The sequence below is a fragment of the Notolepis coatsorum genome (genome assembly GCF_963971535.1).
Source record: "Notolepis coatsorum genome assembly, chromosome: 10".
Taxonomy (NCBI): Eukaryota; Metazoa; Chordata; class Actinopteri; order Aulopiformes; family Paralepididae; genus Notolepis; species Notolepis coatsorum.
The window spans coordinates 131,877,988-131,902,316 of NC_140174.1; the positions used below are offsets into that span (position 1 = coordinate 131,877,988).

General features: G+C 40.8%; 1 protein-coding gene across 1 annotated transcript in view; it reads left to right on the top strand.

The window, feature by feature from the left end:
- The window catches only part of LOC311235189 (V-type proton ATPase 116 kDa subunit a 2-like), a 42,685-nt gene extending 20,126 nt beyond the window's left edge, over positions 1-22,559 (top strand). The window contains exons 13-20 of the mRNA XM_084322561.1: positions 910-1,000; positions 3,092-3,210; positions 3,762-3,972; positions 12,197-12,316; positions 13,186-13,302; positions 14,728-14,845; positions 16,934-17,105; positions 21,272-22,559. Of these exons, the coding sequence (XP_084178687.1) occupies positions 910-1,000; positions 3,092-3,210; positions 3,762-3,972; positions 12,197-12,316; positions 13,186-13,302; positions 14,728-14,845; positions 16,934-17,105; positions 21,272-21,374 (1,051 nt within the window). The 3' untranslated portion in view covers positions 21,375-22,559. The remainder of the gene's footprint in view (positions 1-909; positions 1,001-3,091; positions 3,211-3,761; positions 3,973-12,196; positions 12,317-13,185; positions 13,303-14,727; positions 14,846-16,933; positions 17,106-21,271) is intronic.
- The last annotated feature ends 1,770 nt before the right edge of the window (positions 22,560-24,329 follow it).

Here is a 24,329-nt window from a genome sequence, read left to right on the forward strand (position 1 = left end):
ACTGTACATTGTAACGTTGTGTTATTTCGCGTTTTTAACGTCAGTCACTGTACATCAGTGTGGAGGCTGGTAGTTCGTTTATGACGTATTGCTGGCTCTCATATTTGCGAATACAACAGCGTTCACACTGATGTAAACAAAACAAGTCATTGCGACGGCCAACGGAAGACTGCCGCAGGCGTCGCAACTCTCTGCCGCGCAACTCTCTGCCGCGCGGCCAATCAGAGAAACGCTGAACGCAAGTTGGTTGCCTTTAATATTCACGCGTCCTGCCTCCGGCCCTCCGCTGAGCAAGCGCCCAGACCTGACCTGTAGGCGTCGCTGTCCACAACGCCAGTTTCCCACCCCCTAACCCAGCCAAACAAGTTAGTATAGCGATCAGCCCAAGCCAAGGCAATGCTGACTCCGGGAGTCGAGACCGCAGCCTCTTGCATTGGTGACAAGCACAATCTCCGCTACGCCACCTGACCGCCCTTGATTTTTTTTTGTACACTTGACCTTGTAGAAGTGGAGCAATCTTCCATTTACTTGGCTATGTACTTTTAGGCAATATTTCTGAAAAGAGGTTAAGAGAAGAGGAACAAATCCTTGGGGAGGAGCCAATGCTGGACCTAGCTGTCCAGTGTGTCAGCATGCAGAGGGTCAAATCTTGTTTTAAATGTATATTTTGAGCCAAATAACTACATGTACTGTATTACACTGCTAATTAGCTTATTGTTATTTATTTGTATTTGTTTTTACTTTTTATAAAAATTGTACATGATAATTCTATTCCTATATTGTAATATGTAGTAAACTGTTTTGGCAATACTGTTATTGATTTGACATTCATGTCAATAAAGCACCTTTGAATTTTAACATCTTTTCACTGTTCACTGTGATTTGTTCCGTTCTCATTGTGCTTAACAGGGAAGCTGATATCGCCTCCAATCATTATCTCACTCTGGATCCAAACGTTACCGGAGTGTTCAGCGGGCCATACCCTCTGGGGATCGACCCGGTGAGTGTCTGTCGTGTCTAGATCAAATATTCCTCAGCCAAGACGTGTTCCATGATGTTGCAAGTAGAACAGGGTATCTACCGGGTATTAAAAAGGTAATAATTCTCAATTTAAGGCCTTAACCTCTTAAGCCCTAGCCATTATTTTCCAAAAGTAAATGGAAGATTGCTCCACTTCTACAAGGTCCATTTGCATGTTCTTGGTATCTAGGGACATCTATGGACCTCAGGGAATGTATTCCCAGTGTCAGAGATATTGTGTCTGTTAAATGCCTCAATATGCTTGAGTAAATTGTAATGAACCAAAGGAGAATATAAATGATTATTCAGGTTTTTTTTCATCTTTGACCGTGAAAAACACCATCCGATTCCTAACATTGACCAAAAGTGAAAAATTAACAAAAAATCTAAGCAGATGATTTAGTTATTTTTTTGTAGATACAATACAGAATTTTGCCATCTGGACACATGCAATTTGAAATATGAATATAGAATATCAGGCCTATAAATTACCTTATTATGGCTAAGTCATACATCTATGGATCGGCCCAAATCTCCTCTTTCCAATGTGGATTTAATAACACCAGGTGCTCGTTACAGGGCAGCAAAGACCTTGAATGAAATCTACTGTAAGTACAGTTCCTTTTGTATAATGTCCATAGCTCTGCCATTCTTTACCGGATTGCAATGGTGTTTTCTTCCTACATTATACGTTGTATTTTATGGCAATACCGTTGAGGTTTGTGAGATATAAACATGATTTTCACGTCAATATTTGTAAAAGAAAAATGGTTGGCCTACGTTTGTATGCGGCTGGTGTAAGCTGGGTAGTGTAGTTTTATGAAATGTAGACGTCCATCAAAAGCCCTGGGTCTCCTCTTAGGACTACAACGATTTCATGACTGCATCCTGTCCTCACGTCTAAATCGTCCGTTTTCCGGGGCAATGCGGAGAGATTTTTATAAGCTCATATTTAGCTAATAACACTTAAAATCATTGGTAAACAAACATAGTGCTGAAAATATACACTGACTGTTTTGATAGGGTTAGGGTCTTTACTCTTGGCTACATTTTAAAAAGAAACACAACATCACTTAATACGGACTGTATTGATCTATTTGTGACGTGAAAAAAATCTCGCCCCACTACCGGGCCGATCAGGCTTAAAGGGGAACTCCACTTTTTTTGGAAATTAGCTTATTTAACATCTTCCCTGGAGTTAGACAAGAAGATGCATACCTTTTTTGTCTCTGTGCGTGCATTTTAGCTTTGGGAATAGACGCTCAGTTAGCATAGCTTAGCTTCATCACTGGAAGTGAGGCAGGACAGTAGCCTTACAGTGCCTTACAGTGTATTGCAAGGTCTGACATTGACCAAACTTGATATGCATGACCTTGGTGGGCTCTAGGTCAACTCCTGAAAAGGGGGTCAATGTCAGACCTTGCAATCAAAAGTTAGGGGGCGCACTGAAATTATGGCAAGGGTTATTAGCCCCCTAACTTTTGATTGCAAAGTCTGACATTGACCCCCTTTTCAGGAGTTGACCTAGAGCCCACCAAGGTCATGCATATCAAGTTTGGTCAATGTCAGACCTTGCAATACACTGTAAGGCACTGTAAGGCTACTGTCCTGCCTCACTTCCAGTGATGAAGCTAAGCTATGCTAACGGAGCGTCTATTCCCAAAGCTAAAATGCACGCACAGAGACAAAAAAGGTATGCATCTTCTTGTCTAACTCCAGGGAAGATGTTAAATAAGCTAATTTCCAAAAAAAGTGGAGTTCCCCTTGTTAAAATGTATTAAATTGGGAATTATTACATTTATTATACCCCATAGATATCCTGTTCTACTTACAACAACCTGAGTTCAAGTTTAATACTTTTTAAGACCTTTTTTAATACCACTTGGGAGCTAAATTGAATAACCGGTATTAAAAAGTCTTAAATATAATTTGTAGAGGTATACAATCTAGCTCTAAGTGGTATTAAAAAGGTCTTAAAAAGCCTTAAATGTAACTTGTTGAAACCTGCAGATGAATGTGAAGTCTCATGTGTTCATGGTTAACAGTTAGTCTTGTCTCTTCCGTGGAGCAGGTCTGGAACCTGGCGTACAACCGCCTCACGTTTCTCAACTCCTACAAAATGAAGATGTCGGTCATCCTGGGAATTATACACATGAGCTTCGGCGTCATCCTCGGCATCTTCAACCACTTGTAAGTAAATGTGTTTGCATGAACACAAACAAATCTTTAAACATGGAAATGAATTGATGTAGTTGAATTTTATAGTTTTTGTCTTGTGTGGTTTTGGGTTGTTTTTTCCCCCTCAAAATTCTATCTTAGAAAACATTTCCTGGTTGATAACAAGATCATGCGGTGGTAAAAAAAAAGAAGAAGAAAAAGGCCAATAGCAAACTTTAAATACTTAACCTACAAACATGGAACTTTTCAGACGGTACAATAGATTTTTAATGCATAGGTATTTCAACTGTAATACTAGGTCGACTCAGAACTCACCATGAACACGGGACAACGTTTTTATTGTGATGATTCCCATTGACCACAATCAACGGCGATAGCACGATAGTACCTACCCCAGAGCAGTGCCTAGGATCGGCACAGTTAGGCGCTGCTCGACACGGCACAGTCAGCTAGCAGTAGTGGGTGAAAGCAAATCAAATATAGCTTTGGTCCGTCGTAAACACAGAATGTTACGTTCTGAACAGTCTGAAAGGGTTAATCATTTTAATCATGTAACATTGCAGGCACTTTAGGAAGAAGTACAACTTGTACTTGGTGTTTCTTCCTGAGCTCCTCTTCCTGCTGTGTCTGTTTGGATACCTGATGTTCATGATCGTCTACAAGTGGCTGGTCTTCTCTGCGAATGACGTCAAACCGCCCCCCAGCATCCTGATCCACTTCATAAACATGTTCCTCATGCAGGGCGACGACATCACGCCCCTTTTTCCGGGACAGGTAAGAAGAAGAAGGAGGAGATGCAATTATGCACCAGTCGCACTACACTAATCCACACTAAAATGGAATTTTACATTGTGGTATTCAAATTATTAATTGAATCAATATCTATAAACATCAGAATCAGAATGGTCTTTATTGCCAAGTAGTTTACACATACAAGGAATTTGATTTGGACGTTATTGGTGACATTAACGGACATACAATTACGGTAGAATAAAATAACATGGAATATAATTTTCTTTTAAATAGAATGTGATATAATTATAAAATAAAATATATGCGGTCAGTATATACACTAATTTGAATAAAATATAAACAGAATAAACATAGACAACTATCTCCCTAAGCTGGAAGTCGGAGCATCGACTAAAATCTGATATCATCAGGTGATGCCTTTTGGAGTTGCTTTGTTGACACTGAATTAGTGGAAATGTTGTTCAAGCTTTTATATCCAAATGAGTTTTATATAAATGTAGGGCTTACTACTATGAATCCAAAGATATCCCAGTAACAGCCCTGACACACCAGTCATGCGCGCAGGCGGGCGGGCGACTCGTGGGTGGAAGCCATCGTTTTCGCTTTGGTTGGATTCAGAGGCGTGCGCCACGCGCATTTTCACAGAAATACCGGTACACTCAATATCTGCATTATTACCACACATATAGATGTTGTTCAACCAGCTAATGTGTCTGTATCTTTCCCAATACAAATAAACCATATTACTATACTTTTTCAGGAGCACAGTCACACTGATCATCATTCTAAAATGAATTCTAACATTCTAATTAATTATATAATAACTGGTTATACATGCAAAATGGACAATAGAACACTGGAACTGGAAATCTTTTAATAATCTTCAAACAGGGACTGACTTCGCATATAGACTAGGCATTTACAGCTGTTCCAATGTAAATGTGCCTTCCTCTGTGCACTTTCGCCCGCTCTGAAGTCGGACTCTGTGTGCTAGGCCACGCGCACAATCTCGCACGGAACCCGCGAGTGCGCGACTGGTCTGTTTGCGCTGTAACATCACTATGGTTACTGTCATAGTGTCCTAGGAGTTCAATATTCATCGTCTATGGAGTAGCTCTGGAATTGCTCTTGATGACATCATCGTTAGAGTCTTCTCTCTCTGGCATTCAGCTTGAGGACAGACTTATTCATTCTGAGCTGTACTACAGTATTATATAAAATAACATTAGAAGTAACACGCAAGTTATATTTTACGATTTGATTTGGGTCCAGTTTCCTCATTTTACTTTTCCGGCAAGACATCTGAAGAGATCAAAGTGATTGCAGAGCCGGAAAACGGCGTGGAATACATATTTACAGTACCCAGCGCTGAATCAATAAACTCGATAGATATTTGGAATTGCGATCAGGAATTGGAATAATCTTTTTGGAGAACATCTGATCTGAGGTAAGGAATCTATTTTACCAGTCTTGGGGTAATCGGATCTGTTTTCACCTGTATTTATCAGTGTGTCCCATATGTGTGTGTGTGTGTGTGCGTGCGCTGATCAGGAAATGAGAGAATAGATTTTTCAGCCCGCTTCTCTAGCATGCATAAGTACACATATACTATCGATAATCTAGCGTTTATTTGAAAACGATTCATAAATAGGCCGAAAACGTTTTTTGTGTATTCCAGTAAATGCCGTTTATCACGGAATCTTTATATTTTCCTGAAACTTTCAAGAAAACGAGGGCTTTTCAAAATGCTATAAAACGGAAATGAACCGATTTAAAAAAAAAAAAAAAAAACAATCCATTTCGACAATGTTGACTGCAAACAAGTCATTGATAAGCAATGGGCAGATTAGACACATAGCCATAATTTAAGACATAGATTATGCGTTCACAACGCTATCATTGGAGTGGGTGCTGGCATTCAACCATGTTTTACCATGTTAACCAGTGGCACTGATAGTGTTAAAGGTCCCCTGTCTTATAAATGGCCTTTTCCAGTGTTTAGCATTGTTTTCTAGCAATGGGGGTTTGTATCAATGGGGTCTGTGTCTCTAATTCTCATTTTGGCGGATTGCTCCAATTCAGTTGAGACAATATCCTCCCCCAGTTAACTAAGCCATTCTGATTTGACTCGCTATCCTACGTAGCAAGGAGCTGATCTGCATAACTAACGCCCCCTCTATGGTTGTAGTGCACTCAACAACAGAGCGAGTGGAAATACTGACACTTCCTCAAATGGGTTGACGTACGCGGGTGCCGACAGAGAATCAACAATTCGCTCAACAACAGAGCAGTGGGAATAATGCGGAAGCGGTCTCCCTGTCCCTGACGCGTCCTATTTTTCTACAACGGAGTTCGGCGATTTGCGAATCTGATTGGCCACTGACGTTTCTGGTCATGTGACATGTGCGCCCAATAGCGTGACGAGCTGTGTCTTTGCCCATTTCCGCGTCGAACAGCCTGCAAAGCACCTGGCGTTCTATCGTCTAACCCTAACCCTAACCAACTTCGAAAGAGTGCCTAAGCTTAACCGTCGGAATCAGGGCAGGCGTTCTATCGCCATGCTCTAAGACAAACTCTAACCTTAACCGACTTCGAACGAGCGCCTAAGCCTAACCAGTGTAGAAACTTGCGGTCCCACGATTGGGCGTACGCGTCACATGACCAGAAATTACACTGGCCAATCAGATTCGCAAATCGCCGAACTCCGTTGTAGAAAAATAACAGGAGTCCCTGACTCTCCTTCTCCCTCCCTCTCTCTCTCCACGGTCCACCTGCAGCATTTTACACATAATCTCTGCCGAGCCACTCACAGACACGCACACGCGCGCACAGAGCGATATATCCTCTCTCCACAGTCCACCTGCAGCATTTTACACACAATCGCAGTCGAGCCGCTCACACAGACATGCACGCGCACATGGAGCGATGTATCCTCTCTCCCTCTCCCTCTCTCGCTCGCTCGTTCTCTCGCTCTCTCTCTCGTATACATGTATCACGCTGTGTGGGTGACTGTCACTCAAAGCGCTTATGGGTGGAGCACAGCCCAAAACAGCTTGAAATCTTTAAGTGGAAAAATGCTGCTTTAGAGTACTTGATTAGAAATACAAAACAATGTATTTTTTTGAAAAAAACTTTACAGATGTGTTCCATAGACTCACAGGAATTGTGTAAAGTTTAAAAAATTTACTTACCTCAACTTTCAAAGGAAGACGCTAAATGGTTAGATGCACCTATTACACTAGAGCAGGGGTGGGCAATTATTTTTCCCAGGGGGCCGAATGAGCAACTGAAAATATGTTGGGGGGCCGGGCCAAAATTCCAAACTCAATTATGCATAATATACATTTTATTTCTATATAAAAAGAAGCCGTAAATGGCATTGTTTTGACCCCTGGTAAGAGTGTATGTTATTATTTGGCAATTAAAAGGTGAGGTTAGCTTTCAAAAATATCATTTATTCAAGTAGAATTTATTTCCAAAATGATAAACAAAATGTGAAACATTAATAACAAAGGGCATTTTGAGTTTCATATACTATTGAAACAAGGATTTTCTTAGCTTTCTAAAGACATCACATCATCTTATAGCAAAAATAAACAAGACATGTCACTGAACTGTGTAAAGAAAAGTGTCCCAGTTTTGTAGCCTTTTTTACTTTACATGCCTATATTAAACATTTAATGTTTTCAGAACTGTGCAAAAAAAGAAGAAAAAATATCAAGTGTCCCATTTCACTTGTTATATTTCCACATTTTAGTGTTCTTCAGTTCTTTTTTTTTTCATTCAGTGTGAGAAATCCAGTCTCTGTTGAGCTTTAACAAGTCCATCAAAGTCAGGTTGCATGTCTGAGGTGGAGATGCGAAGCACAGCTGCCAGATGTTCATCAGTGAGAGAGGATCTGTACCTGGACTTGGTAAACGTCATGACTGAGTGTCTGTTCACATATGTAGGTGGATCCAAAGAGAACCAACATCTTCTGAGCATGTCTCCTACACGTATATTGTGCGTGTGAACGTTGACATGAAAAGAAAAAAGAATTAAAAAAAAAAAAAAAAACACTAAAAAGAATATATTTTTATTTTTTTTAATTATCATGTAATCTTTCGCGGGCCGGTCAGAATCATCCCGCGGCCCGCGGGCCGTACAATTCCCAGGTCTGCACTAGAGGAACTTAGGGAGGCTATTTCTGACTTGCAAAGTGGTAAGGCCCCTGGCTGGGATTGCATTCCACCCGAACTGTACCTCATGTTGGGAAGTAATTGGACCCCTATTACTTGATATGATTCTACACTCAGTCAAAGAGGGGAACTTCTCCAGGGATGTTGTCCTACTTAAGAAAGATAAAGACTCCACCGAATGCGGTAGTTATAGACATATTTAGTTCACCCTGATCAGACAGGCTTCATAAGAGGCCGCCTGATCACGGATAATATTAGACTGTTACTGCATGTGATAGATTCCAGCAAGGATGCCGCGCCTCCTACAGCTGTATTATCCTTAGATGCGATGAAGGCCTTTGACAGGTTGGAATGGTCTTATTTATGGGCAGTACTTAGAAGGATGGGGTTAGGAGATGGGTTCATTAATATGATCAAAGTACTATATACAGATCCATCGGCCATGATTTTAACAGGTAAATTCTGCTCCCCACACTTCCCTGTGTCGCGCTCGTCCAGACAGGGTTGTCCTCTTAGTCCCGGACTATTTGCTCTATCCCTAGAACCTTTAGCACAGTACATAAGACAATCCCAGTCCATAGCGCCAATCTCAATTAAGGGCACACAGCATCACATTAGCTTATATGCAGACGATGTAATATTGTTCATGCAAAACCCTACCACCTCCCTACCTCATCTTCTCAAAGTAATAGATGATTTTGGCAATCTATCGGGATTTAAGATAAACTGGCCAAAATCGGCCTTCCTTCCACTTAATGTGACTGCGAAGGCTACCACCCTCCCAGCAAATATACCCATGGTAGAACACTTTAGATGTCTTGGAGTTGAAATATTCCCCACTATAAGCCAAACGGTGAAGTATAATTATTCCGGACTGCTAGATAGGATCACAAATGACTTCGGCAGGTGGTCAAAATAAAAAAACTCATTACAGGCCCGAGCGTCAATAGTTAAGATGAATGTTTTACCCAGAATTAACTTCTTCAGCTCGATGTTGCCGTTACCCCCCCCCCCCCCCCGTTGGTTACTAGCAAAAACTACACTCCGCTGCATATACATTTATTTGGAACAACAAACGTCCACGAATAAAAAGATCCACTGCACAGAGAAATAAAGCCGACAGGGGTTTAGCCTTTCCAGACTTCAACTATTACTTTAAAGCGTTCTCTTTAAGACCACTGATCACCTGGTTTGATTATCAAGCATCGGTATCCTGGAGACCATTAGAGGAGAACATAGTGGCACCACATAGACTGCAGGATATAGTTTACACCAACTTATCAATTAAGCAATGCAACTTGAGATTTGGCCCTCTTATTACACATGTGATCCGGATATGGCGTGACACACAGAAAAAGTTTACTAACCACCATAAATGGCACAGGCATTCTCCCCTATTTAATAACAATTTACTCCTTATTGGACAACAACCTATCAGATATCCTAGATGGGAAAAGAAAGGCATACACACATTGGGGGATATCTTCGATGACCATGGTTTCCGCAGTTATCAAGATATATTCAACAAATTTAACCTCACCAGTTCCACTCATCTTTTCTATTTATAAATAAGAGCAACTTTGAGGGCTCACTGTGTCCCATTAAATATTCCACTGGAGCACCACAGATTTCACAAATTATTTTATGACAAGGAGACGTCGAGAGGCTTCGTCTCTGACTTTTATTGCCACTTACTTACGTCCTCATATGAGGTCCTTCCCCTAGACTCGGTTTGGAGGAAGGATATCCCAGACCTGGAAGTAGATTTTGATTGGGATGCAGTCTGGGAAAACGTTCGGCTATCATCACGCAACCCAGATCACCAACAGATTCATCTTAATTTTGTTCATAGAACTTACCTGACTCCTAGACGTTTGCACCTAATGGGTCTCAGACAAGACTCTCGATGCTCCTTGTGTTCAAACTGTGCTAATGGTACATATATGCATATGTATTGGGAATGCCCTCCTGTTAAGATTTTCTGGGAAAAAGTAACCACTCAATTATCAGAATTTTTATCTCTGACCATACCTACACTGCCTTCTGTATTGTTGTTGAATGATGTTTCTCAGTTATCGACCTCTGTACATGTAAAGAGACAAATTTTGGCCGGTCTTACGGCTGCCAAAAAGTTGATACCGTCACGCTGGATTCAACCTGATAAAATGTGCCGGAAGGTATGGGTTCTTACCTATCTCGATGTGATTTATCTAGAGATATCCACTGCACGAATTTGAGGTGTTAATGAAGCCAGCATAGCAGTCTGGGTAGCTGTGGTGGAGAAGATAAAGGGAAGCATATCAATTTGTAATTTTCTGTTAAATGAAATAGTGGATGTATAGTCCAAGTGGGGGTCCTGAGGGGGGGTGGGGGGGGGGGGGAGGGGAAGGAAAGAGCGAGGAAGAGCGAGCAAGAGCCCATGTATTGTATTTATAATTTTTATGTCTTTTAATCTACATTCATTCTGATTTAATTACTGGATTGTCATTATTGTTATTATTAATTCTGTTGTCCTGTGATTTATCATTAATTATTACTGTTACTGTATTGAGAACGGGTCCCAGATTTTTGAAAACCTTTTAAGTGAATCGGTTCTCAGGAACCTTAGTCTCTCCATCCGTATGACGGAGGTCATCATGTCCGCCATCCACAGTTGGAAAGAAGGTGCTGAGGAGGACTTCCACTCAATCAGTATTTGTTTTTTAGCAACCGTTGTCCCCAGTGTCAAAGATTGTTGTACAGCTGTAGGAAAGCTCAGAGAGGACTCAGAGCAGCCGAATATGGCGAGCTCTGCCCCCGGCTGTAGAGTTATCTTGTAGGCCTTAGAGTACCAGTCAAATATTTTGGCCCAGAATCCTGTTAGTGAAGGGCAAAACCAGAAGGCATGAGAAAGTGTACCCTCTGATACCTGGCACCTGTCACACAGAGGTGAAACAGAGGGGTAGATCTTGTGCAATCTATGCTTGGAGTAGTGGAAGCAAGACACACCTTTAACTAATTCAGCGCCACACCCGAGATAAGTCGGGTTAACTCGCCATGCGCTGGGCGCCAAACCCAAGAAAAGTCGGGTTTTAATCGTTATTTCTTTTATTCGCTATATCCATTCATAATTCATCCATCCAGCCTGATGTTATCATTGGGAATGGCTCTGAGATCGCAAACGGCCAATACCGCCGCCTAACGCCTTGCTGCCGGTATTGCACATCATTGGAATCCCGCTGGCTTGGGCTGTGCATCGAACTAAGAAGTCCGGTCCAGGTTTTCCTTCTCGGGCATGAGTAACGTTTATAACATGGATTGGGGAGACTCGAGCACCGTGGATTCATGTGTTTTGGTGGATAACGTTGGACACACGACCGCGATCAATATTTGGAATGGCGATCAGATAATTGGATTATTCTTTTTGCAGTACATCATACACGAGGTAAGGACTATATGTTATCAATCTTGCATTGATCTGATGATTTTTTCCCCGCAAACGCAGCGTGTGTCTGTAATGTACTGTGTAATGTATGCCGTTGGTGGCGCTTGAAGCATAGAACCCCCCCCCCACCCTTTCGTGCATGCATGATGAAACATAATACCGATAATCTAGCGTTGATTTCAGATTGATTCAATAATCGGGCGAGAAATGGCACAATTTATAATGAAATGCACTGAAACGCTGTTTGCCGGAGTTTCCTGGGATTACACAGGATCACTCTAAAACTATACTCATATTCACCACTGTATAAAACGGAAATGTATGGATGAAAAAATTCTGTTTTTTTGCATGTTGACCGGAAGAAACTCACTGACAATCGACGTTGTTATTAGATCCATAGCTATAATATTTAATATAGGTTTAGCACTGCAAACACCGGAACTTATTCCCATTGAACAGAGCGCTGGCACACAACGGCCCAATGCCCATAGCGACCCCTGGTGCTCAAAGTGTTAAGATATTAGGCTCATATTCTAGCATTGCTAACCAAGCATTTAAACCTCATTTGGGTGTAAAGCATAACTTATGCAAAATCTTGACACAGACTAACAATGTAAACTTGTTGTGTGTTTTCTTCTGCCAGGGTGGTATTCAGGTGTTCCTGTTGGTCATTGCTCTGCTCTCTGTGCCGGTCTTACTGATGGGGAAACCTGTCTACCTTTACTGGCTACACAATGGAGGCAGCCGCCTAGCAATGTACAGGGTGAGGCTGCTTGTGTGTGTCAAAATGTGTGTGTTCGAGTGCGCATGAATATGTGTGTGTGTGTGTATGAACCTGCATGTGTGCATACCATAAAACTTAATTTAAAAGCCAAGTCCCAATTAAACGTGGAGTCCCTTTTACTGGACAGGTGTGGCTACATGTATAGACAAATAAACACCAGTTTCAATTAGAAGCCATTCAAGCCACATCTAAATTCATTGTTCTTGTCTCTCTCTCTCTCTGTCTCTCTCTCCCTCTCTCTTCTCTCCTCTGCTCTCCTCTCAACATGCACTGCACACAATACAAAACAAACCCATCTACTGTGCACTCGCACAACAAACACAGGTGTAGATTTAGGGGGGGGTTGCAGCCAGGGGACATATCCCCCTCAATATTGAGAAGAGGTCAATTTGTCCCCCTCCAAAAATATAGCCAATATGAAAGACAACCCCCTCCCCAAAAGAGGTAAAAAAAGCCTTAGTGCATTATATTCCATTATTTTTGTGTCAGAATGTTGTCTTTTCCTTTACATGAATAAAGACATTTCCACCATAAATTTACGCAAAAAAAGAATGAATCAAATGAATCATTTGTAATGCATATCTAATTTTATAGTCACATTTTTGGTTTAACTTTAAAAAAAATTATAGTGTTTCCCATCTTTGCTGAGCAGCTTTTGGGGCGAAAGGAATTAAAGGACGGTCCCATAATAGACTCCTGTCCCAAATATAAGCCGGTTGTGTTCAGTGATTGAAGCAAATAAAAGCCCGGTGCTGTTTACTGAAGATGTACGGCAGGTGGGTGTATATATCTCTAATCTCCGCTCTGATTGTGACGCATCCATTATGTGTTGGTGTCGTCCCCTTCAGTATGAGCGTGTGCGCCGCAGCAGCGAGGAAGAGCTGTCCCTCATGAGAACTCACGACATGGAGGAGGGCAGCGGCCTCAGTGAGCTCTCCACCAGCAGGGAGCACCAGACAGAAGAGGTGCGTACAGCAACACAGCTCTCCAGCCAGCCCCTTACATTACAGCAACACAGCTCTCCAGCCAGCCTCTTACATTACAGCAACACAGCTCTCCAGCCAGCCCCTTACATTACAGCAACACAGCTCTCCAGCCAGCCCCTTACATTACAGCAACACAGCTCTCCAGCCACGGCTCTTACATTACAGCAACACAGCTCTCCAGCCAGCCTCTTACATTACAGCAACACAGCTCTCCAGCCACGGCTCTTACATTACAGCAACACAGCTCTCCAGCCAGCCTCTTACATTACAGCAACACAGCTCTCCAGCCAGCCTCTTACATTACAGCAACACAGCTCTCCAGCCAGCCTCTTACATTACAGCAACACAGCTCTCCAGCCAGCCTCTTACATTACAGCAACACAGCTCTCCAGCCAGCCTCTTACATTACAGCAACACAGCTCTCCAGCCAGCCTCTTACATTACAGCAACACAGCTCTCCAGCCAGCCTCTTACATTACAGCAACACAGCTCTCCAGCCAGCCTCTTACATTACAGCAACACAGCTCTCCAGCCAGCCCCTTACGTTACAGCAACACAGCTCTCCAGCAACGGCTCTTACATTACAGCAATGACACGAGGCTGCTGCCGAAAAACAAACCTTTTGATTGAGGAAATAATACATTTGTTATTGTTTGGTCAATTTGGTATTTTTTTGTTACAATGAATCGATTAATTGATTGTTAACATCATCAATGATCGAGTAAGGAACGTGCTTACAATTTGCACCCTACCGCATATATACATTATATATTTACCGCATATATACATATCTGTATCGGTCTGAATATACCTGCATATACTTCTCCTATATACCTACTTATACACCTGCATATAACTATGATAGCATGTACAATAATGCTGTATATACCATACAGTATATAATTATATTTATTCTTACTATATATATATATATATATATATCCACCTGTGTACATACCTGCATATAATACTTTTACATATCTGTAGATACTATATATATATATCTGTACATATCTCTTACCGGTTACGCTGCTGGTCAGTATGATTATGACCATACTGTCTTTATACCTGCATCACTGTACAGATTGGTATTACAACTCTGTACATACATCTGATTAGCACTCCACCCAGTAGTACTAATTTATATATTTTATACCCAGTTTAATTACCTGTACATTGTATATTACTATTGCACGTTACTGTTACATTTGCACTCTGGTTGGATGCCAAACTTATTTTCGTCGTACTGTGCTTGTGCTGTATAATGACAATACATTCAAATCTAATCTAGATAATTATTTAATCGCCGTGCCCATAATCACGGTAAACACTGCTCTCCCGTGTATTACTGCTATACAGATACTAATGCGTTTGTGAGTAATTAGCATTGTTTTGTGGTTGTAGTTTGACTTTGGAGACGAGTTCCTGCACCAGTCCATCCACACTATTGAATACTGCTTAGGCTGCATCTCCAACACAGCCTCCTACCTGAGGCTCTGGGCACTGAGCCTGGCACATGCCCGTGAGTCATGATACGCTGCTGTATATGTCAACTTGTTGCAACATTAACTGTTGTATTGAGAGTGTGAATGTAATATGGGTCTGTAATGTCATTTGTTAATGGTCAGAACTGTTGCAGAGATGCAGAAATCCTCTTTACTCCACAGACTGGGGTTTGATATTGGATATGATATGATATGATATTGGATATGATATTGGATATGATAGGATATGTATGTATTCAGCCATAAACACAAGTCAAATCATTGCTTGGCAGCTGGATTCAACGATTTACACATCAGCCTCAACAGCCAATGAATTAAATACGGTCCTAAAGGCAGAGTTGCAATCAGTGATGGAATGGATAAAGAATAACAAACTAGTTCTAAACATATCAAAGACAAGTAGCATCATTTTCGGTTCAAACCATACTCTAAGAACGAACCCAGTCTTGAAACTTTTGATAAGTGATGTGGTAATTAATCAAGTCCAGGAGACTAAACTCCTAGGGGTAACATTAGACAGTAAATTGTCATGGTCACACCATATAAACAATATAGTAGTGAAAATGGGAAGAGGGATTTCTGTTGTTAAAAGATGTGCTCATTTGTTACCACTAAATTCTATCAAACAGGTCATTCAAGCTCTGGTTTTGTCAAATCTTGACTATTGTCCTGCAGTATGGTCGAATGTAACGACGAGTAAACTGAAAAAATTACAAATGGTACAAAACAAAGCAGCACGTATAGCGCTTCGCTGTGAGTACAGAACTAATGTTGCAGCGATGCACAGTTGTTTAACTTGGTTACTTGTCAAACATAAATTACTCTGCTCACTCCTTGTATTCACTAGGAATATTTTTGTTACAAAGATCCCCTCAATTTTATATAACAATTTATCAATAAGTCTTGACAGACACAACCATTCCACCAGACATGCTTCTGCACGAGGTTTTACACTTCCAAAAGTGAGGTCGAATGCAATGAAGCGAACTGTCATGTTCCGTGGTATGCAGGAATGGAACTCTCTTCCCAGACATGTTAAGCAGGAGAATAGTAAATGCTGTTTCAAAATCGTGGTAAAACAACATTTTCAACCAAAGAAATTGACATTCCCTAATAGATAGTGTGTACGTAAATTAAAATGTATGTGTCTGATAAAGAGATAGGTATATATGGATGAAAAGGCATGTGTCTGATAGGGATATATTATTAAAATATTGTATAATTTTGTATTTTTATATTGTATTATGAATTTGATTAGGGTTTTTACTGTTGTTTTAATTGTCTGTATGACATGTAAATGTTGTGAGTGTATAAGGGTTTTTATTGTTGTTTTAATGGTCTGTATGTCATGTAAATGTTATGAGTGTATAAGGGTTTTTATTGTTGTTTTAATTGTCTGTATGACATGTAAATGTTGTGAGTGTATACGTCTGTAACTGTATTTTATGTGTTATGGACCCCAGGAAGAATAGCCCCAGCACTGCTGTGGCTAATGGGGATCCAAATAAACTTAAACTTAAACTTAAACTAATGAGCCATAAATAAACACAAGCTACCAAAACAGTGTAATCCAGGGTATTAAAAAGTCTTAAAAATTTATTAAATTCATAATTCTCTATTTAAGGCCTTAAAGGGTATTCAAATCTATTTCAATTTAATTTGCACAGGTATTACATTTTTGTGGGGGCAGTCTGGCTGTCGGGAGATTAAATAATATTAAGTATATGAAATGTTTTTGTGTTCAAGTCTTTGTTTTTTTTGTGGGGCACTTAAAAAGTGCTGCAAGTTGCATCCGCCAGTTCAGTGTCGCTATGCGTTTTATTTTATTATTATTTTTTGGCTAGTGTGATCGTGAAATTGGTATTAGATTTAGCTCTTAACCCTTTCACTGCCGCACTACCAAAACTGTTAACCCTTTCACTGCGACAACTCACAGAAGGTTAACCCTTTCACTGCAACCGTCGGTTGTGTCACGGTAAAGGGGTAACCTTCTGTCGTGTGGCAGTGAAAGGGTTAAGTGGTGTTAAAAAGTGTTAAATTGAACTGGTTGAAACCGGCAGATACACTGTAATCATGCTTTTGTCCTGCCGCCTCTGCGCCAACAGAGCTGTCGGAGGTGCTGTGGGCCATGGTGATGCGCGTGGGGCTGCGCATGGACACCAGCCTGGGCATCCTGTTCCTGGTGCCAGTGTTTGGCCTGTTTGCTGTTCTCACCGTGTCCATCCTCCTGGTAATGGAGGGCCTGTCTGCATTCCTTCACGCTCTCAGGCTACACTGGTAAGATGAATGAATGAAAACTTCATTTAACAGATTGCAGAATTGGTACAATACAGTACGGCTCAATACACACAATTGTTAAGGGGATGCAGACCAGAGAAAGACGTTTGTCTTGTTTACATCAGGGTCCCCCATTTTCAATTCATAGTGACATTTATGACATACACAACATACATGACATCATGACATTTATAGCATAGGGACATGCATGACATACAGGTAGGGCTGCAACTAACTATTATTTTGGTAGTCGACTAATCTAACGATTATTTTTGTCACACCCTCCATCTGTTTCCTGTGGGCGCGGCTCCTTTTCCGGGCTCCAGTGCATGTTTTACCTCACATGCTCAAGTCTGCACACCTGTGAATGTCACCCTGTTGTCCAGTCGCTCTGCCTTAACAGTTAACTTAACATAACATGATCCCATAGCAAATTAAAATTATGACTCATTTACTTACTTATTAGCGATCTGAATTCATATTTCATCAACCGAGTCTCCCGTTGGTACAGCAGCCCCTCTAGGAGCTCCGATGTGAAAATACCGCCCCCTGTCCTCTATCCCTGTGTAACTGCAGGCCATTCGATTATACTGGTGGATCTGTGGAGGGGGAGCCTCCTCGCTCCACTATGCTGGCGAGGGATCTGATGACGAGGGAAGTGATCGCGGGATGGAGAGCAGTCTGGAATATATATTTACAGCAGCCAATAATCAATCAATAAACGCGATCGATATTTGGAATGGCGATCAGGAATTGGAATAATCTTTTTGGAGAACATCTGATCTAAGGTAAGGAGTCTATGTTACCAGTTTTAGGATAATCAGAGCTGGGATAACAGCGTGTCCCGTATGTGTATGTGTGTGTGTGTGTGCTGTTGAGGAAATAAGAGAATCGATTTCTCAGCTCGCTTCTATAGCGTGCATAAGTACACATATACTATCGATAATCTAGCGTTTTTTTTAAAACAATTCATAAATAGGCCGACAAATGACAACGTGTCTAGTGTATTCGAGAATATTCCAATAAATGCCGTTTATGAGGGAATCTTTCTATTTTCCGTAAATTTTCGAGAAAACGATAGCTTTCCGAAATGCTATAAAAAGGATAAACAATCCGTTTCGACAATGTTGACTGCAAACAAGTCATTGATAAGCGACGGGCAGATTAGACACATAGCCATCATTTAAAACATAGATTATGTGTTTTTAATGCTATCATTGAAGTGGATGCTGGCACTCAAGGACATTAATCAACGTTATGGCTGGCACTGAAAGTGTTAAGCAACTTGCTTAAATCAAAATGTATTTGAATAACATAAATACAATACAACAAGTGCAAGTGTTTAAATGTAAACAAAGAAAGAAAATAAGTAGCAGCATCTGCCCCCAGCACCGCGGCTGATGGGGCTGTAACTTGGTCCAGGAGGGTGACTTGGAACAGCTGTAGGGGGAGAGGAGAGGAGGATGAGTCAGATCAGACAGACTTCTAGGTCTTTTGTTTGCTGTGTGTGAGAGGAGTGTGTGTGTATGTGTGAAACTTTATTTTAGATTATGTACTGCATAATGCCAAACCATGGGAAAGCTAGTTGGAACTTGGCTGGCTAGGCTACAGACAGCTCACGTTAGCACAGTGTCGTGTTTTTGCAGACTGACTAGCTAAGTAAGATTGTGACACACACTGCCACATTGAGTATATGTGTATATGAAAGCAGCAACGCTGTAAGCTTGGCGCTGTTGTTTAGCTAACGTTACGTTAACTTACATAAACATACCGCAGCCTCGGCATAACTGAAATAGCATGCAGCAACGCTGTAGCATGGCGCTGATTAACGTTATATACAAACATACCGTAGCCTCTATAAGCCCCAGCAATAGAGTTCGCTTAGCAAGCATTATCCATATCCATGAGACGTTCTGTTTTCCAACATGTAAGCTAACGTAAAAAAATACAATACCATGGCTAACTATCTAAAACGTACCCATGTTCCGAAGCTCCGGGTGCATTCTTTCTTCTTCTTACCCGGGCCGTTACTACAGAATGCAGTCAGACAATGGAGACGATACTGCCCCCAGCACTTCCTGTAGTGCATTGCAGTTACAAATGAACATTTGCATCTCTGATTTTTTTTATACAACGCATCCCTACATACAGGTATATAGTACTGTTACACAGTGATGCCAGTAACGCGTTACTAAGTAACGCGTTATTGTAATCTGATTACTTTTCCCCGAAAATAGTAATCTAACGCGTTAATCTTTAAAAGCCAGTAATCTGATTGCAGTTACTTGTCCAAGTGGCTGTGCATTACTATTTCGTTACTATCTCATCATAAATTCATAATGCAGGCGGAATGCAGTATTTTATTTCGTTTTCGACAGTCAAAAATACATTTTGAGCTGTTTTTCTTTTGGGAGTGACGTGGTGTGGCAGTGAAAGGGTTAAATACAAGAATGTGTCCCGCGGCGTGACTGGTCCCTCTGTCTGTGAGTGACTCTGCTTTGGTTCAATCACATTCCCCATCCACAGTCTGCGAATCAGAGGCAGAGTAGGGCGGGTCTTCACAGCACGTCATGTGACATATGCGCCAATCGTGTGACAGCAGGGCTCCGTCGTCGGAGAATTCCACCCCAAAACGCTTGGCAAAATTAAAAGTGAAACCGCAAGATGACTTTTGCGGTTTCTGTTCAGAATTCCACCCCAAAACGCTCGTCTAAACGTAGCCTCAGTCACTACTTCACGGCGGAGGAAACAAAATACTGTCTACCGCTAAAAACAGCACATCCAATTGCATTGAAAGCATCTGGAATCACAACACTAGCCGACGCTTCGACTAGGTACAGGAGGGTTGATGGTGGCAGAGCAAAAGCTCTTATTTGCCAGATTTACAGTTAATTTACATGTTAAAGAGAGACTGATTGTATGTTTATAGAGAGACATTTATAACAACAATTTAATAGTTACAGTTGATATAATTGAATAGTTCAGCCTGCATTTGTTAGATGTGATACACTGGTTTTGTAAAACCACTGGCTGGCTGCTCTAATGCTGTGAGCATCATAGACTGTTGCTTTACCATACTTGATGGTACAGAAGCTGAAGCACTAGTTTAACAATTTACGTTATGTTCAGAGAAACAAGTTAAAAACAATTTATGCACTTTCAATAAAGCGTTTAAAAAAAAACTGTTGGGGGAACGACGACGACTTCGTAACCTAGTTACTTTCAAAGTAACTAAGTTACTCTGATAATCAAGTAATCAGTAAAGTAACTTAGATTACTTTTTAAAGGAGTAATCAGTAATCAGATTACTTTTACAAGTAATCTGTGGCATCACTGCTGTTACATTTGTGACATATACGATATGCAAATATACAGTACTGTTACCCCTAGATCCTAACGGAGAATATATACATACGGTGGGGGGGGGGTGGGGGTTGGACATTTACGGTGGCCAGTTTCGAATTGCAGCCTCCCATAGGTGCGGTTTTGAATGTGGGTAGATGCCGCTACGAACAGTCAGGTCAGGGAAACGTATCTTTTTTAAATTTACCGGCTCGGTGGCCAAACTGTGACACACACTTTAAAGATGCACCAACAAATCATTTAATTATTTGAGGACCGTGTAGACTCAACCGCACACATGATTTTGTGGGATAAGCACGTCATTTAGTAGTTGGGTCTACAATTTAGTTTACAGTGCATATTATATAAGGAAGTATCTTCTAGTCTTACATTTGCGTCACACAGCCTTAAGACATTTAATTTGGATTTATGATGACATAAGATCATCGTATTTCCTCCCAAAATTACACAGTGCGGCTTAAAGGGATAGTAGTTCCTACCAGTGATGTTGTTGATCGGTAGAATCCTTTCTCGGCACAATCCATGCTGTTCCTCATACTAGCTCCAGCTAGTTAGCCACAAACTAATGCAAAGTCAATGGGGTCAAACTCTTTGTACGAGCTTGACTGAAGCTCACTGAAATTTACTCCACAGTGCACACAAAGTAGATTTCGGTGAGCGTCAGTCCACTTGTACACACGGGAGCTTGACCCCATTTACTTTGCATTAGTTTGTGGCTAACTAGCCGGAGCTAGGATGACGAAAGTAATTGTATTATGACGATGTACTGTATACTAATTCATGGTCACTGTTTGTCTCCACAGGGTTGAGTTTCAAAATAAATTCTACACTGGAGGTGGAATCAAGTTTTCCCCCTTTGCCTTCTCCCTCCTGCCCTCCAGTTTTGAACACGACTGCTTGCTATGAAGAGCCTCACAGACCATCCTGTCCAGTAGCAAACACAGCCACAATGTGCCAACAGGTTTTTAGTGCTATTAACGACCACCTCCGATGTCCTCATCACACCATTTAAACTCCTCTGCGAACAGTCCCGTCTCAAAAAAGGGATGTCCAATTAGTGTTGTCAGTTACGCACCCAATATAAGTCAAGTTGACCTGTGGGTCGGTTCCCATTTCCCTGTTAGAGAATGATTTTCTTCCATGGTATGTTTTGAACATTTTCAAATGGTCGATGAAGTCACTTGAGTTCCTCCGTGATGTACAATTCATTTTTATAGTTTATTTTGTACTGTTTGTTGCACTGAATGCCTTACAGAAGTACAACCAAATGTCAGCATATCATCCTCTATTTCAATTGTATTCATATTAAGTTGTCGAAAACATTACAAAGCATCTTTGACTTTTCAGTATTGAAAGGTATTTTAGGATGAATGTGAAAAGAGATGTAAATACTTTTATAGAGTGATGAAGTGATTAAATTATTATTTTATAACCACAGTGCATCAGTTTAAATGTTGAATGTTTTTCCATACTGTGATATGCTTCTTGCTGGCAAAATGTATTCACAATGTTGCCTATGCCTCCATTGCTCTATGGGAAACTTTTCACATTCCATTGAAAGCTTGAGACATGTTTTATAGATGCAGTTCTATAGCTGATTACCGATGACAGGGAAGTCAGCGTACACTAGAAAGATACATTTGTGAAGACTTTTTACCCGAACACAACGGTCTGGCTGTGTTTGACCTTATCAAGAAAATGATTGGGTGTCTTCAAATCAGTTAGTTATATGTGTTTGTTGTTGGGAGTACTGAGTGGTTACCATGTGAACTGTGACGACCAGACCACACTGACATTATGGAGGTATCCATCTCTATCAAAATGTAATTTACTGTGTTAATCATCAGCCTGTTACTGCAGCTCATGACTGCTGGTCTTTTGAAGGTTCGTGACCGTGTGGACGATATTTGTCATTGGAACAACGTAGTATCAAAGCTGGTCAACCTCTTTCAGACAACCACTGAGTGTGATGTGTATGTATGTATGTATAATTTCCTCTAATATGCTCTCTAATCTGGTAATTGTTTTATTTTTCACAAAAAATAATGTATTTTTCTCATTGCATTCACATTAAACGGACAAGAAAACGTATTTTTTTTTTTTTATTACAAATGATTTTACATGTCTGTAAATGTTAGCCTACTCCTTCAATCAATATCTCATTCTCAAATGAAAGAAAGATCAATTAAATACTAACCTTTGTACTGTCTTTTACTAGTATATGCACTCTGCTACTAAGGAGTCTACCTTGCCTATATTACTACCTACTATGCTAATATGCATTCAAGTCTGTAGCACTCAAGTTTGACTTACCCTTAGCTGCCAGAGTTGTATCCTTCCTTTCCTGCTGACTTGTACTGAACTTGTGTCACTTTGGATAAAAGTGTCCGCTAAATGACTACATTTAAATGTAATGTTAATTTGTTGCCTTTGCCTTATCACAAATGTGTGTATTTACAGAAGCAGAGGAATGTAGGAGGAAAGTTGAATGAGTTAAATGTTAAATGATCCGGGGCAGCCGGGTAGCGCAGCGGACTAAGCGTCTGTCTACCACCACAGAGACAGTGGGATCGAATCCAGCTGTGGTGTCTCCGGCTTGGACGACCGTCCATACTAACACAATTGGCAGTGTTAGCGGGTGGGAAGCCGGCGAGGGTGGGTCCTGGTCGTTGTAAAACAGCGACTCCTACGTATCGGTCGGGTCCTGGGAGAGGTAGTGTGATCCTTCCACACATTACACTTCCCCAGTGAGAGTGCGCTGCCAGGTGAAAAGAAGTGGGGATTGGCTACACATGTAGGAGTCTGTTTGTACCTACTGGTGAGAATCATGTCCTTATAGCTCTTTTTAAACTGGTTCATGTTTGTACCTACTGGTGAGAATCAAGTTCTTATAGCTCTTTTTAAACTGGTTCATGTTTGTACCTACTGGTGAGAATCAAGTTCTTATAGCTCTTTTTAAACTGGTTCATGTTTGTACCTACTGGTGAGAATCAAGTTCTTATAGCTCTTTTTAAACTGGTTCATGTTTGTACCTACTGGTGAGAATCATGTTCTTATAGCTCTTTTTAAACTGGTTCATGTTTGTACCTACTGGTGAGAATCAAGTTCTTATAGCTCTTTTTAAACTGGTTCATGTTTGTACCTACTGGTGAGAATCAAGTTCTTATAGCTCTTTTTAAACTGGTTCATGTTTGTTCCTACTGGTGAGAATCATGTTCTTATAGTTCTTTTTAAACTGGTTCATGTTTGTACCTACTGGTGAGAATCAAGTTCTTATAGCTCTTTTTAAACTGGTTCATGTTTGTACCTGGTGAAGTTTTTATAGCTCTTTTTAAACTGGTTCATGTTTGTACCTGGTGAGAATCATGTTCTTATAGCTCTTATAGTCGTGTGTGTGTTTGTCTGCCTGTCTGTGCTTCAATACACCAAGCTAACTTGGCACAGTGTTTATTGAGAGATAGTGGATCCACAGGAAAGAATCTCTGCTCTTGCATTTTATCAGATGCAAATAAAACTAAAACATCTGCTTTATATAACCGCCCTGCTCTCTAAATATCTGCATCGGCCAGTGAAAAACCAACCACTAATTATGTAGTTAATATCCTGGGCAATAAATACACTGTCCTTTTGAATAAATGTATTATTTATTTCACCTTTATTTCACTAGGCAAGTGTAACCCATACAATATGCGGTTACTAAAAGGTGATCAATAAGGGGATCAATAAAGGAATATCTTATCTTAACTAATTGAGTGTCAAATCAGATGATGCCAGCAGTGGGCGGACTTTTATCATGAGAGATTCTTCTTAGTGTGAATTTGCACAAGAGTGAGATATTTGGTCAATTCTTATCAGGAGTTG